This window comes from Onychomys torridus, chromosome 16 (assembly GCF_903995425.1).
Source record: "Onychomys torridus chromosome 16, mOncTor1.1, whole genome shotgun sequence".
Taxonomy (NCBI): Eukaryota; Metazoa; Chordata; class Mammalia; order Rodentia; family Cricetidae; genus Onychomys; species Onychomys torridus.
In genome coordinates, this window is record NC_050458.1 from 42559025 (window position 1) to 42574929 (window position 15905).

A 15905-nucleotide genomic window follows, 5' to 3' on the forward strand; every position below is an offset into this window, starting at 1 on the left:
AGAAGGCTGCTTTTTTGCTAAAGGCTTGGGTATTGTGGGGGCCCACAGAGGCTTCCTAGTAAGGCCTAACTCAAGATCAGAAAGTCTGAGCTTGCTTTACCCAGCAGAACTGCATAATGGAATGATTTGGCCAAGGGCGTGGTTACCAGTTGTTTTGAAGGGTCTACACTTGTTAGTACTTTAAACCTCAACCTTGAAAAGGGGAAGTCCCTCTCCCCCTATCCCCCGCTGATGTATTAAAAAGCCTCTCATGAAAGAGGGCTTAGGGGAGTGGGAGAACAAGGAAAGGAAAGATATACTACAATAAATGGAGACACCATGGGAATAGGAAGAAGCAGAGTGCTAGAGAGGTCCAGGAATCCACAAAGATGAGTCCAGTTTAGACTATTTGCAATAGTTGAGACGGTGCCTGACTGACCTACTCTGGTGATCGGATGGCTGAACACCCTAAACTGTCATGATAGAACCCTCATCCAGTGACTGATGGAAGCAGATGCAGAGATCCTCGGCCTAGCTACAGGCAGAGCTACAGGAGTCCAATCGATGAGAGAGAGGAGGGAACATATGAGCAAGAGATATTGTTACCACTGGAAAAAGTGGAGACACATGAACTGTGAACCAATAGCTGAGGAGCCCCCATGGAACTGGACTATGCCCTCTGGATAAGTGATTAGCTTGAACTGTGTAGGGGCCCCCAGGCAGTGAGACCGGGACCTGTCCTTAGTGCATGAGCCAGCTGTTTGGAACCTAGGGCCTATGCTGGAACACTTTGCTCAGCCTTGGTGCAGGGAGGAGGAAACTGGACCTGCCTCATCTCAATGCACCAGGCTTTGCTGCCTCCCCAGGGGAGACCTTGCCTTGGAGGAGGTGGGAATGGGGGGTGGTTTGCGGGGGAAGGCTAGGGGTGGGAGAAGGGAGGACAGGAGAATTTATGGTTGTTAGGTAAAATGAATAGAAAATCTCTTAACAAAAAGAAAAAAAAACAGCCCATCGTGATTAAACTCTGGGTGACTGGGTATTGACCCAGGGCTCTCATGAAGCTAACCTCTGTCTTTGTCTTTCTCATTGTCTCCATCTATATTTCTATAATTCTAGAGAAATAAGTCCATATTCTATAATACTTCCTCATTCCTCTCTCCTTGCCCCAAGAACCATTCAACAGGTCAGAGCTGGTCTACAGGGTGTGTAGGAGAGCTACTGTCCTCTCCACTCCTTTCCTGCTTCACAGTTAGAGGATATCAGGGCTGTCAGCTGAGAAGTTGGAAATTCGGGAGACACCTAGGCATTGGTCAAGTGTCTGCACCATGGATCTTATAGTTCTGTGTGAGTCTGGGCAGGAGAGATGGCTCTGTGGGAGAGTTCTTGCCAAGCATGCCCTAGGCTCCGGGATTGATACCCAGTACCACAAAAATAAATGAATATGTATAATTTTGTCTTGCTCTACATGCATCAAATCCCCCTTCAGGCCAGCAGGACAGTGAGCCGTCTTGATGAGCGACTCCCTGGGTATGTTCCAGGAGGTTTGAGGATGATCGTGTTCTTTTCTGTTCCTGGCCAACTGAAGCCCGAGGCTGACTGCCCCCGTTCTCCTCCAGTGCAAAGCTCTCCAAAGATGGCCAAGCAGGGGCTCTCAGCCCAGCATCTCCTGGTGCCTCCCTGACTTCTTCCCTGGGCAGAACGGGTGAGGAGAGCAAGATCCTGTCTTAGAGTCTGTAATTCTCTCCCAGGGTCAGTTTCAAGACCTTGAACCTATCACAGAGGACCCTCAGCCTGATGAAGTCCCTTTTCCTAATCTCCTCAAGCAACTTCCAGTTCAGGCCTACACTCTGTCCTTCCCTATCCATCAAATGCCTTCATCCTCCAGCCATTGGAATCTCACAGGCCACTTCTTTCAGGGTGGCTTCTGCATCACTTCCCTGGACTGGATCCAGTGCTTTTCTGTGGTCCCTTCTCCATTAGTCTTGGTCTAGCATTGGGGACAGCCATGATGCCAGTAGTAGCCCAATGCTGGTTCCAGAACCATCAAAGTTGGTATTGTCCTTTTGGGCCCAAGGTATCCCTGACCTGGGAGACATTTATTGGACATAGAGTCACCAATCTCTGAGGACATAGCATCATTAAAGGAGAAAAGAGTGATTGCTTTTCAATGTTCTTCTTCCTCCTCTTCACTCTCCTTATCATCCCAAAGATTCTAGAATGTTCTCTGCTTCTACAAGCACAGAGGACTAACACCCCTTCCTCAACACACACACACACACACACACACACACACACACACACACACACACACACACACACACACACATGAAGTCTGACCATTGACCTTGTGATAAACCAACAGCTCAGTGTGCTGTTTATGAGACTGTTCCCATTTTCCCTCCCTGCCCCCACACTGACACCCTTCCCCACTAATACACAGGGAACCATTTCTCTCTTCTCCATTACCTACACACTGGGTAGAGGTCAGTGAAGGTCCAGAGGAGGTGGGGCCTTTGACCACCTGCTCAGCCTCTTTCACAGACTCTTCTGTAATACATACTCTCTGGGCCCTCAGTTTCCCCCAGGGCATAGCACAGATACATGCACAGAACAGTTCTTGGCACAATCTCTGGGCTTCTTAGATCTCCAAGACAACATTTGTCCCTAACCGGTCTAGGCAGCTACAGTCCTGGTTCAATTTCAGGGTGCTCACAAGGACCAGTAAGTTCTGAGGCTCCTGCCCTCCTCCACATCCCTCAGTTTCCTCATTCCCCCACTGCTCTCCACCCCAAAATCTGCTTTCTGTCAGGAGTCTGCTGGTCCAAAACTAGGCATTCCATCACCTGAGCTGAGCCCCCACCACATGGTGATGCCATCTGAGGGCTTGCCCATCCTTCTTGTGCTTAGTGCAGAGAGAAAGAGCCAGATGCGACCTGGCTGCAAGTCCAGTTCTTCTGAACTCAGGGCTGGGGATGATGCCTAAGTTCACTGAGTCCATCCCTAGAATGAGGCAATTATCCCCTATCCCAAGGTAAAATCGTGAAGAGGAGGAGGTAGAGGGGCTAAAAAGGATGAACTTACCAAGGAGTCTGGTCCTGGCTGAGTTTGAACAGACACAGATGGCCTTAGCTGTGTAGACTCTGTCAACAGCTGCACATCTGAGTCCTAAGGAGAAACAGCCTGTGGCCTGATGGACGCAGCTGGGAAATAGAAACTGAACGTCTCATCTGGGCACACCTGGTCCAATCAGCATGCTGCAACTGACACTTGGACGGTGCCACCCAATGCCCCACCCATCTTGCCAAGGCAATAGTGCACATATGTGTGCCATGCCCTGGGGGAAACTGATGACCAAGGGAGTGTGTATTAGTGAGGAGTCCGTGAAAGAGGCTGAGCAGCTCAACATTCCCAATTCTGCTCTGGGTAACCCATCTCTGGTGGGTCCTCCATGGTGGGAAGACCCACCACCACAAACTGTGGAGCCCTCCATAGATCACTGCCAGCCCCTTCCTGCTCTGGCAAGCCTCCCCTGTGCCCTAGCACACCCCAATCCTATCCCTCTTGCACTTCAGCCGAACATCCCAGTGCCGTTTGGTTGACCAGAACAGTCCTGCTGAGGGTGGCCAGCACAGTGCTCAGACAGCTGCCCATGTGGATTCTTCTGCTTCACGTTTCTGCTCTGAGCTGATTCCTCTGAGAAACTCCAGCATCTTCCATGACAGACTCCCTGGCTCCCTGCTTGGCCCCCATAATCCCTTGAGTAGAGGAGCCAAAGCCCACCTCTGACTGAAATTTGTGTCTACAACCTCAGGCGTGGTGGCTTTCCTCCATGCAGGAGGGGATGTAAGCATGGCTGGACCTCAGTGGACAATTTAGCCTTGTATGAGGAAAGGTTCCATTGCACACATATGTCCTGCAGCTTAGTGGCCATGCCCACTCTTGAGAGAAGGACAGCAGGTGACATGGGATCCTCACCCTAGTACTGCCAACACACTTATTTCAGCATTTATGAGTTTTATTCCTTATTATCCACCTCTTCTTGTTTTGCAACTGTTGTGTTAATATGGAGGGAGTGCTGTGACTTTCTGTTGGGGACTCTGAGGTGCTGGGAGAGGGAATGGCTTACATCCCAGAATTCAGGGACTTGCCAAACTCAAACCAAGATCCAGCATTAGACATAGGACAACTGTGACCATACTTTCTTGCTTGAAGTCATCTGGAGGCTAGGTAGTTCGGTTCCCAGCCCCAATATCATGTGGTTCATAACCTCCTGTAATCCCAGCTCCACGGGAGCTGACACACCTTTATGATCACTGTAGGCACTCCACACATTTTAGCATACAATACATGCAGGCACGCACGCAGGCACACACACACACACACACACACACACACACACACACACACACACACACAGAAAGACAGATACATGCACACTCATACTCACTCACTTATGTGTAAAGAATCAATAGAATTTACAAATTTAAAGTTATTTTTGTCATTCTCTTCCTCTAAACTCTCTTGCTCTGTCTCTTCCTTTTTCATCACCAAGGGTTTAGCTAGACAGTGAGAGAATTCCACAGCCAGATGCACATTATGAAAATGTCCACAAACGTTGTGAGGCAGCCTCTCAGAGCAGAGCACAGAATGAACCAGAACATTAACACACTCATGAATAGAACCCACATGGCGCAGTGTGACCCTGCTGCAGATTAATCTGAAAGACAGAAATAAGGATCTCATCCTCCAGGTACACAAGCAGAGACCATCCCACCTGGACATCCTGAAGATATGCTAAGGAAAGGCTCAGTAGACCAGTGACATGACAAGAAATGTGACCAGGGTGGCTGCCACATCAGAGGTGAGGATGCCCAAAAGACCTTTATCCAGTCTACCTTTTGCCTCTGGGCTTTTTCCTTTTCTTCTGTAATCTTTTTTTTTTTTTTCAAGACAGGGTTTCTCTGTGTAGCTTTGGGCCCCTCCTGGATCTCACTTGGTAGCCCAGGCTGGCCTGGAACTCACAAAGATCTGCCTGCCTCTACCTCCCAGGTGCTGGGATTAAAGGCGTGTGCCACCACCGCCAGGTCGAATTTTTTCTTTTTCTTTTCTTTTCTTTTTTTTTTTGGAGCTGAGGATCGAACCCAGGGCCTTGCGCTTGCTAGACAAACGGTCTACCACTGAGCAAAATCCCCAACCCTTACTTCTGTAATCTTACTTTCAGTCTTACTCCGTGGCTGGCTGCGTGGCTTGGTGGCTGGCTGGGTGGCTGGGTGGCTGGGTGGCTGGGTGGCTGGGTGGCTGGGTGGCTGCGTGGCTGGGTGGCTGCGTGGCTGGGTGGCTGCATGGCTGGGTGGCTGGGTGGCTGGCCCCTAGCGTCCTCCTGTCCTTCTCTCGCTCTTTCCTTTGTTCCTTCCAGATTTCTCCTTCTATTTATTCTCTCTGCCTGCCAGCCCTGCCCATCCTTTCTCCTGTCTTGCCATTGGCTGTTCAGCTCTTTATTAAACCATCAAATGTTTTAGACAGGCAAAATAACACAGCTTCACAGAGTTAAACACATGCAATGTACCCTGCATTATTAAAATTAGTGTTCCACAGCATAAACAAATGTAACCCTGCTTAAAAAATTTTCTCCAACAGAAGTTCATATCCAGAGTCTGATTGGAAGATTGGGAAATATTCAGGAAAAAAGAAAGAGGATTAGGTAGAACTAGGAAGGAGGAGAAGGTTTCTATGCACACAATCAGAAAGTAGAGGGAAGTTGGCAGTTCAGGGGACAGTGAGGATGGTGAGCCTCAACTAGGAGCAGTGTGGTGGGCATGACTGAAGAGGAGCCATGCTGTGACTTAGTCATGCCTTGGATGTGCTCCTCAGCTTGGGAGCTCGGTCCTCATGTGGGATGTTGGGAGGTTGTTGGATCTAAGAGGTGGAGTCTAGTGGGAGGCCACAGCCTGTCCCATCTGTGTTCTGGCTTCCTTTCTCACAATGTGGCCTCCCCCTCTAGCAGTCACTTCCACATGGTGACATTTCTGTAAAGGGGGATATAGGCTATCAGGTGTCAAGAGCATCCCCCATCCCCAGTCCTCTGAACTTTACTGAAGAAGAGTCACTTTGTCAGGCTGTCATGGACCCGGATGAGCTCCTGTAACTTCTGCTCCAGGTCCTGAGCCTGCTGCCTCAGCTTTGCCGCAGACTCTGTCTTCGCTCCCTCGGACAAATGCATTGAGTCTTGCACAAGGCTGACCACATCCATCAGGATGGAGAGGCCTGTGGTGGCTGCACCCATGATCCGGGCTTCTTTGGACATTGCCAGAGCAGTGCCTCCAAAGGCTTTCTGCACCTGTTTAGTGTTCCGGGCTGACCCCCTCCCTGTGGTCATGAGACGCTTGGCATTATTTGCTAGGCGAGTGTTAGCTTTGGCCAGCTTGATGGCATCAATGTTCTTCTTGATGACTTCCAGGTTCTGGAAGGAATCCTTATATATAGAAATAAGCCTGGGTTTATTCTCCTCTAAAGCTTCTTTAATGACCTTTCCTTTGTCCTTGCTGGTTGGCACCAGCTGGCTGGCTTCAGCTTCTGCTGATGCCGTGCTGACCTTTTCCACAAGGCTTGTAGAAACACTAGTCATAGCTGCTGCTGCCCCCAGTCCCAAGCCTGTGGCTGAAAGTCCCAGACTGACTCCTGCTGTTACAGGTGCCAGAGCGAGACCAAGGACTGTCAGGACTCCAGACACAGCACCAGTGGAGCTGGCTACCACTTGTGTGATGGTGCAGTCCCTGTGTATCTTGTCAATCTTGTCTGCAAGGGCGTGCAGCTTTCTGATCTGCTGCTCAAGCTCCAGTTTCACCTGAGGATAAACTTCCAAAAACATTTTCTTCTTCTGCGGGTCATTTTGGAACTCATCTTCATCTTCTACATCAGGATCTGCAAAGATCTCTTCAAGAGCTTCACGTAAGAAAACTTGCTCTTCCCTGTGACAGGAGAGGACAAGTGAGTGAGGAAGACAGTTTGTAAGATAAGCTCACTCAAGTGCAAGAAGTACACTGACACACACACACAGACACAGACACACAGACACACACACAAGGACACACACAAATTAAAATCAAAACCTTTTGTACAAATCAACTTTCAATGAACACCTACTCTGTACTGGGCACATTCTATGTTCTGGCCCTATGCCAAGCCCTCCACATGCATCCTCTGATTTTTCTTGCAATGAAGTTCAATGTCTCCAAATAAAGCAGAAGGTAATAAACTAAGTTCTCATGGTCACAGGAACAGCAATGGCAGGAACAATCTTGTCCTCTGTGGATGCCATCTCTCCTCAATCAGAAGCTGTTCTCTGGTAGTGAACAGCACTGAGGAAATATTTACTGAGCAGGGACACCCTGAACCCCAGTTACTTGGTCTTCCTGGGTGGAGTATTCCTGGCCAGAAAAGGCCACCAAGCCTGGGCTCTGGTGGCATTGCTAGCCTCACTAAGGGTGGTGACCTGGACAAATCAGCCTCTGCCACAAGCTGTTTCCAGGCTTCCTCTTCAGTCAGCAGGTGGTGCAGGGCCTCTGTGCTCCACATGTCCCGCAGGTACTCAACTAGAGACTCAAGGAAGTCTTTTCTCTCTAGATGGGAAGGAAAAGGAATATGGTTGGAGGACCATGCTTAAGAGATGGAATGATTCAGGAGCAATCTGTTTAAATGTGTTTCTGAGCACCTGTCACTTGAAGTATACTTTGGTGTCACTAGTGGTAGGGGCTGAGTTGTGTTCCTTATCTCATTTGTAACCCCAGGTGACTGCATTTGGACACAGAGCCGTTAAGGAAGAAAAGTAATAGAAATTAAGTCATGAGTGAGGCCCCTCATCCAGAGTGTTAGTGCCCTCCTAGCAGGAGGAAGAAACTCCCTCCCTCCACTCCTCTTCTCCTCTCTTTTACCCCTCTCCCTTTTCTCTCTTTGCCTGTCTCTGTTCTTCACTCCAGACACACAAGAGAGTCCATGGGCCAGCACAAGGTATTGGTTCCCTCTGCCCATCAGGAAGAGAGTGCTCCCGAGGGCCAACCTGCCACACTTGGATTGTGGATGTTGGATTCTGGGGCAGTGAGAGAAGAGGTCTTTTCTTTACAGTCACCTACCCAGTGTCACTTGGTGATGTCATCCTGAGAAGATCCGTATACCAGTGAGGTGTCTTGGTGCTTTGCAGAGACATGTATCGTTTTTAGCTGAGAACAAGTAGGATGGAGCCCCTCATCCCCGGAAGAGAGAGAGTCCAGTGTTGGCTTCCATTTACTGTGTGCCTGTGGCACGGACCTTGAATGTGAATTTTTCATTTATTTATTTTTATTTATTATTTATTTATGTGTTTTTGGTATTTTTGAGAAAGAGTTTCTCTGTGTGTCTTTGTGCCTTTCCTGGATCTCACTCTGTAGACCAGGCTGGCCTCGAACTCACAAAGATCTGCCTGCCTCCACCCCTGAATATTCGGATTAAAGGTGTGGCCCACCACTGCCTTGCGATTTTTATTTTATGTATAGGAATATTTGTCTGCTTGTATGTATGTCTCTGCACCTTGTGTGTGTGTTGCTCAAAGTGGGCCTTGGATCCCTTGGAGTGGCAGTTACAGACTGTTGTGAACCTGATGTGGGTGTTGGGAACTGAACCCAGGTGTTCTGCAATTGCAGCTAGTGATCTTAATCACTAAATCACTCTCCAGCTTGAAACATGACTTTTGACTTTGGAATGGTTAGTTATTAATCCCGAGTTTCAATTCACTGGATTAGTAAATATCTGGGAGATCAGTGGCCTTCATCTGGGCAGTGTGTGAGGAAGCTTGCATATAGAAGTAGAACATAATAGCCCCTGAGTGGTTCAAAGACTGAGCTGAGGCACTATGGGAAGTGGGGCCTGGCTGGAGCTAGGAGGGCACCTGTGATGATGTGTCTTTGAGCTAATGTGTGTTTTGTCTTTGTCCTTTCCTGTTATTTGTCTTTGTGTGTGTGTGTGTGTGTGTGTGTGTGTGTGTGTGTGTGTGTGTGCCATGATGTAAACTGTCCACCCTGTTTCCCTGAATGGATGGACCCAATCATATAACATTGTAAGCAAACCAAATGTATTCTCATTAATGAAAAGATGATCAAAGTGAGTAACACTAGTTCTCTTTAATTTTTAAAAAATGTGCACTGGTGTTTTGCCTGCCTGTAGTTTTGTTTGAGGCTTTCAGATCCATGGAACTGGGGTTACAGACAGCAGTTGGCTGCCATTGTGGGTGCTAGGATTTGAACCCAGGTCCTCTGGAAGAGCAGCCAGTGCTCTCAACTGCTGAACCATTTCTAGCACTGAGAAACACTCGTTTTAACAACCACCTTTTAGTGAATGAATGGATGAAGGGTCTACAGAGCCAACAGAAGCATTTTCAAAAGGAAATGGAGGTGGCATAGTGGTGCATGCCTTTAATCCCAGCACTTGGAAGGCTAAGGCAGGTGGATTGATGCCAGGAGCAGACAGGGAACACAAGGGTTGAGAGACTGGTATGGATCAGGCTGGTGTAGGGTGTTTCCTGGGTGTATGGTGGTCCCTTGGTTTAGGGGTAATTAACTGGTTAGGAGCCACTTTTGGGTGGAGGTTTTGGTTTCTGTTCCCTGCTCCCCTGGATTTCAGCTTCAACTTCTGACTTTTCAGAAGAGAAACCATCTGACTCCACCTTAGGCATGCACACCTGGTAAACAAGCGCTGGTCCCGGAAGTGCAGGTGGGTGTCCCCAGCCTGCAATGGGGATTGGATCTCATGGAATTAACGGGGTCCAGGGCAGGGAGGCCACTGGGGAGGGAGGACCTGCTATGCAGCAGGTGCTGGCCTGCCTCTCTGCGATTCTCAGGACAGCATGCGGACACTGGGCCATCAAAGGATAGGTAATGTGAGGTGACATAGCTGGACTGTGGACAAGGTCTCCCTGGGGTGCAGGAACTTCCTGCTGAGGCAGTTAGAACAGGTGGGTTCCTTAGCTGGAGCAGGGTGGGCTGCTCCTCAGGGACAGAGCTCCAGGGTTAGTTGAGGGCAAGCCTCCATGAGGGGGCTGCAGCTGCCTTCCATCACAACACTGCCTGCCTCCTGGTCTCCCCATTCCTCTTTCCCTTCCCCCACTCAACTCCTTCCCCCTACTCTCCCTCAGCTCCCTCTGTCCTTTCCTCCCATCCTGGCTTCTGTTTTTTCAGGCTGGGTATTTAGGAGGTGACTCCTGAGAAAGCACCCCAAGACCAGACCTGGAAGGGAGGCCGGTCTGACTCAGGACTGGGGAACTCTCTATGCTCCCGCTGGGGGTTCTCCTCCTGTATCCTTGACTCCTCAGCAGACACTCAGCAGGGAGGAGGCTCTGGCAGTCCTAGGCCCTGAGCAGGAGCAGAGAAGAAGACTGGTTACCTGGGGAGCCCATGGCAGCTGCGGGGTCTTGGTGTCACTCAGGGATTCTGACAGGTTTTCCTGACAGCTCACCAGGGTCCTGCTACAGGAGGAAAAACAACCTGTGGGACAGAATGGGGACAGGTGCTGTGACCAGGGATCTGGTGACCCGCAAATCATTCAATGGTGACTACCACAGCCCAAAATAACTTGGCCAAAGCCTGTCTGCTCCTACGGCTCTGTGACTTCTGTTTAAGGAAGTCTGTCTTGTGGCTCCAGCCCTGCTGTCCTCTCTCCAGCCCAGGTGGAGGTCTCATGTCCTGTTGGGGACAATGGAGAAGGTGTCAGCTGAGGACACAGCTGTGGAGAAACAACAGATTCTGCACACAGACTGAGAGGTGTCTTTCTGGTAGTCACCTGGGTGTGAGAACCAGGTTTGTATTAATGGTATTTTTTTCTTTAAATTTTTTTTTTTTGACATAGGAATTTCCTTGTAGCCCTCACTGTTCTGGAACTCACTTGTAGACCAGACAGGTCTTGACCTCACAGAGATCCAAATACCTCTGCCTCTTGAGTACTAAGATTAAAGGCATGTGCCACCACTGCCTGGGTCCCATTTCTTATACTTACTGTCTAAGTCACGTTCTATTGCTGTGAGTGAACACCATAGCCCAGGAAACTTTCTTAAAATTAAGCATTTAATTGGGGCTTGTTTATACTTTCAGAGGTTAAACCTATTTATTTTCATGTTGGGAACATGGTGGCATGCAGTCAGACTTGGTGCTTTTTTGTGTGTTTGTTTTTGTTTTTGTTTTTGTTTTGTTTTGTTTTTTTGAGACAGGGTTTCTCTGTGTAGTTTTGGTGTCTTTCCTGGAACTCTCTCTGTAGCCCAGGCTGGCCTTGAACTCACAGAGATCCACTTAGCTCTGCCTCCCAAGTGCTGGGATTAAAGGCATGTGCCCCTCCCCCCCCCCCCCCCCCCCCGCCCCGCCCAGACCTGGTGTTTTACAGGTGAGAATTCTACATCCAGATCTGCAGGCAGCAAGAAGAGAGAGAGACACTGGTCTGCCTGGAGCCTTTGAAACCTCAAGGTCCATCACTACTGACATACTTCCTCCCTCAAGGCCACAACCTCTCCACCAACACCTTAATTCCTAATTACTCTCAAGTAGCACCACACCCTAATGACCAGGCATCAAATATATGAGCCTACAGGGCCATTCCTATTCCAAATCATGACACTTACTGTCCATGATGCTCTGGGCTCCTTACTCATACATAATGAAGTCATTGCACATGCTCTGTTAGGTCGAGGGTCTTGTGACTTCATGCCAAGGAGTTCTAAAGGCACATATTTATTTATTTATTTTATTATTATTATTAAATAGGTTCATTTATTAAAATTTTTTTCATTCTACATATCAACCCCAGTTCCCCCCTTCCTCCCCTTCTCCCACCTTCTCACCTCCCTCCCACTCTGCCCCATCCACTCCTCAGAGTGGGTAAGGCCTCCCATGGTAGTCAACAAAGTCTGGCATACCAAGTTGAAGGAGAGCCTAGCCCCTTCTCATTGTATCAAGGCTGAGCAAGGTATCCCACCACAGGGAATGGGCTCCAAAAAGCCAGTTCCTGCACCTGGGATAAGTCCTGGTCCTGCTGCCAGGGACCCCACAAACAGATCGAGTCATATAGTTGTCACCCACATTCAGCAGGTCTAGTTCGGTCCCATGTAGGTTCCCGAGCTGTCAGTCCAGAGTCAGTGAGCTCCAACTGGCACCGGTCAGCTGTCTCTGTGGGTTTCCCCATCATGTTCTTGACCCCTTCTTCTTCTTCTTCTTCTTCTTCTTCTTCTTCTTCTTCTTCTTCTTCTTCTTCTTCTTCTTCTTCTTCTTTTTGAATGTTGAATGTCATTTATTGAAGGAGGAAGGAGGCCTTAAATACAGTCTTACAGCACAATGGGAGAAACCCAGTTGGCAGAAGTTCGCTTCTGATGTTTTTTTTTTTTTTTATAGTGAGGATCGAACCCCGGGCCTGTGCTTGCTAGGCAAGCGCTCTACCATTGAGCTAAATCCCCACCACCGCTCCTGATGTTTTACAATCTTGCATCTAAGCAGTTAATGCCCAATATGCTGGATTCACAGACAAGGAGCTTCCCTTAAGCATTCAGGAGGGTGGAATCTCACAGGGTTTTTAGCATAGGGAGGATATCAAGGTCAAGGTCAGCAAGCAAGGCAACAGTTACCCAAAATGGGGGCCAGGGATCTACAGGTCCCCCCCTCCCCGTTTTACTATAAAATGAGCTTCTGACTTAGGTTCCATGGGACATCAGCAGGTCACCTTACTTGTCATGGAGACACCTGTCCAGGCCACACAGGTGTTCTGTCTTAGGTTGGTGAGCCATCTCTGAATACTCATTATCATACAGGTTCAATTATGTGAGAGCTGCAGAGTTGACTGCTGCCAAAGATCTCTAAGTGGCGCTGGGCTTGCAATCTGTGTGTTCAATATGGAAAAGACCAACAGAAGTCTTAATCCACCCATAGCCAGTAGGTTAAGAGCAAGTGGAACTTGAGTTTGTAAATTTATATCTTTCAAGGCCAATTGAAATGTATATAATTATTGATTTCAATTTGTCATGCCCAATAGAATGAAAGATTAATTAACTGTGGTAGGTACTTTTGCTGCCAGGATCCCCACTGTGTTAGCTGTAGTAACCAGTAATGAAATGGCAATCCCAGAAACAGTAATAGCAGTGGTCGCCACTGTTAAAACAGCAACAATGGCAGCAGTGATGTCAAATTCTTTTCTGGAGCATGTGGGTATCCATTGGCATGGACGCAACTCCAGGAACATGAACCGCTAAGGCCCATTATTCTTGATCCCAGCACAACCCAAGCTGGGAGCTCTTAATATTGTGATGTTTCATTGAGGGTTGCTCAGTAATTGAGTAAAACCAGATCTTATAAGCAACAGTCATCCTAAGTTCCTCCATGTTTATATATATATATATATCCTTATGGTTCTGTGGGTTGCAGTCTGATTGTTCTTTGCTTTCTATCTAGAATCCACTTATGAGTGAGTACATACCATGTTTGTCCTTCTGGGTTTGGGTTACCTCACTCAGGATGATTTTTTCTAGTTCCATCCATTTGCCTGCGAATTTAATGCTGTTATTGTTTTTCTCTGCTGTGTAGTATTCCATTGTGTGTATGTACCACATTTTCTTAATCCATTCTTCAGTTGATGGGCATCTAGGTTGTTTCCAGGTTCTGGCTATTATGAATAATGCTGCTATGAACATAGTTGAGCATGTATCTTTGTGGTATGGTTGAGCATTCCTTGGGTATATGCCCAAGAGTGGTATGGCTGGGTCTTGAGGTATTTCGATTCCCAAATTTCTGAGGAACCATCATACTGACTTCCATAGTGGTTGTACAAGTTTGCATTCCCACCAACAGTGGAGTAGTGTTCCCATTGCTCCACATCCTCTCCAACATTGACTGTCATTAGTGTTTTTGAGCATAGCCATTCTGACAGGTGTAAGGTGGTATCTCAGAGTCGTTTTGATTTGCAATTCTCTGATGATTAAGGATGTTGAGCATTTCTTGAAATGTCTTTCAGCCATTTGTGTTTCTTGTTTTGTGAATTCTCTGTTTAGCTCTTTAGCCCATTTTGTAATTGGATTGTTTGGTATTTTGATGTTTAATTTCTTGAGTTCTTTATATACTGTGGAGATCAATCCTCTGTCAGATGCGGGGTTGGTGAAGATCTTTTCCCATTCTGTAGGCTGTCTTTTTGTCTTATTGACTATATCTTTTGCCCTGCAAAAGCTTCTCAGTTTCAAAAGGTCCCATTTATTAATTGTTGTGCTCAGTGTCTGTGCTGCTGGTGTTATATTTAGGAAGTGATCTCCGGTGCCAAAATGCATTCAAGAGTACTTCCTACTTTCTCTTCTATTAAGTTTAGTGCAACAGGATTCATATTGTGGTCTTTGATCCACTTGGACTTGAGTTTTGTGCATGGTGACAGATATGGATCTATTTGTAATCTTTTACATATTGACATCCAGTTATGCCAGCACCATTTGTTGAAGATGCTTTCTTTTTTCCACTGTATGGTTTTGGCTTCTTTGTCAAAAATCAGATGGTCATATGTGTGTGGATTAATGTCAGGGTCTTTAATTTGATTCCATTGGTCCATATGTCGGTTTTTATACCAGTACCAGGCTGTTTTTATTACTATAGCTCTGTAGTAGATATTGAGGTCAGGGATAGTGATGCCTCCAGAGGTTGCTTTATCATACAGGATTCTTTTAGCTATCCTGGGTCTTTTGTTTTTCCCTATGAAGTTGAGTATTGTTCTTTCCAAGTCTGTGAATAATTGTGTTGGTACTTTGATGGGAATTGCACTGAATCTGTAGATTGCTTTTGGTAAGATTGCCATTTTTACTATGTTAATCCTACCTATCCATGACCATGGGATATCCTTCCATTTTCTGATATCTTCTTCAATTTCTTTCTTTAGAGATTTCAAGTTTTTATCAAAAAGGTCCTTCACTTGTTTAGTTAGTGTTATCCCAAGGTATTTTATATTATTTGTGGCTATTGTAAAGGGTGATGTTTCTCTGACATCTTTCTCAGCCCTTTTATCATTTTTGTATAGGAGGGCTACTGATTTTTTTGAGTTGATCTTGTATCCTGCCACTTTACTGAAGGAGTTTATCAGCTGTAGGAGTTCCCTGGTAGAGTTTTTGGGGTCACTTACCTATACTATCATATCATCTGCAAATAGTGAAAGTTTAACTTCTTCCTTTCCAATTTGTATCCCTTTGATCTCTTTTTGTTGTCTTATTGCTCTAGCTAGAACTTCTAGTACTATATTGAATAAATCTGGGGAGAGTGGACAGCCTTGTCTTGTTCCTGATTTTAGTGGTATCGGTTTGAGTTTCTTTCTGTTTAATTTGATAGTGGCTGCTGGCTTGCTGTAAATTGCCTTTATTATGTTTAGGAATGTTCCTTGTATTCCTGATCTCTCTAAGACCTTTATCATGAAGGGGTGTTGGATTTTGTCAAATGCTTTTTCAGCATCTAATGAGATGATCATGTAGTTTTTTTTTTTTTTTTTTTTCAGTTTGTTTATATGGTGTATTACATTGACAGATTTTCATGTGTTGAACCATCCTTGCATCCCTGGGATGAAACCTACTTGGTCATGATGGATAATTTTTTGATGTATTCTTGGATTTGGTTTGCCAATATTTTGTTGAGTATTTTTGCATCAATGTTCATGAGGGAGATTGGTCTGTAATTCTCTTTCTTTGTTGCCTCTTTGTTTGGTTTGGGTATCAGGGTAATTGTAGCTTCATAGAAAGAGTTTGGTAGTGTTCCTTTTGTTTCTATTGTGTGGAACAATTTGAAGAGTATTGGTATTAGTTCTTCTTTGAAAGTCTGGTAGAATTCTGCACTGAAACCATCTGGTCCTGGGCTTTTTTTGGTTGGGAGACTTTTGATGACTGTTTCTATTTCTTTAGGGGTTGT

General features: G+C 46.7%; 1 protein-coding gene across 1 annotated transcript; it reads right to left on the reverse strand.

The window, feature by feature from the left end:
* Window positions 1-6082: 6082 nt before the first annotated feature.
* LOC118596766 (apolipoprotein L3-like) lies at window positions 6083-10402 on the reverse strand. The gene is made up of 3 exons (XM_036207644.1): window positions 10390-10402; window positions 7472-7598; window positions 6083-6947 (listed from the first exon to the last, which is right to left on the reverse strand). The coding sequence occupies exons 1-3, from the start codon at window positions 10400-10402 to the stop codon at window positions 6083-6085; spliced, it is 1005 nt and encodes a 334-aa protein (XP_036063537.1).
* Window positions 10403-15905: the final 5503 nt, after the last annotated feature.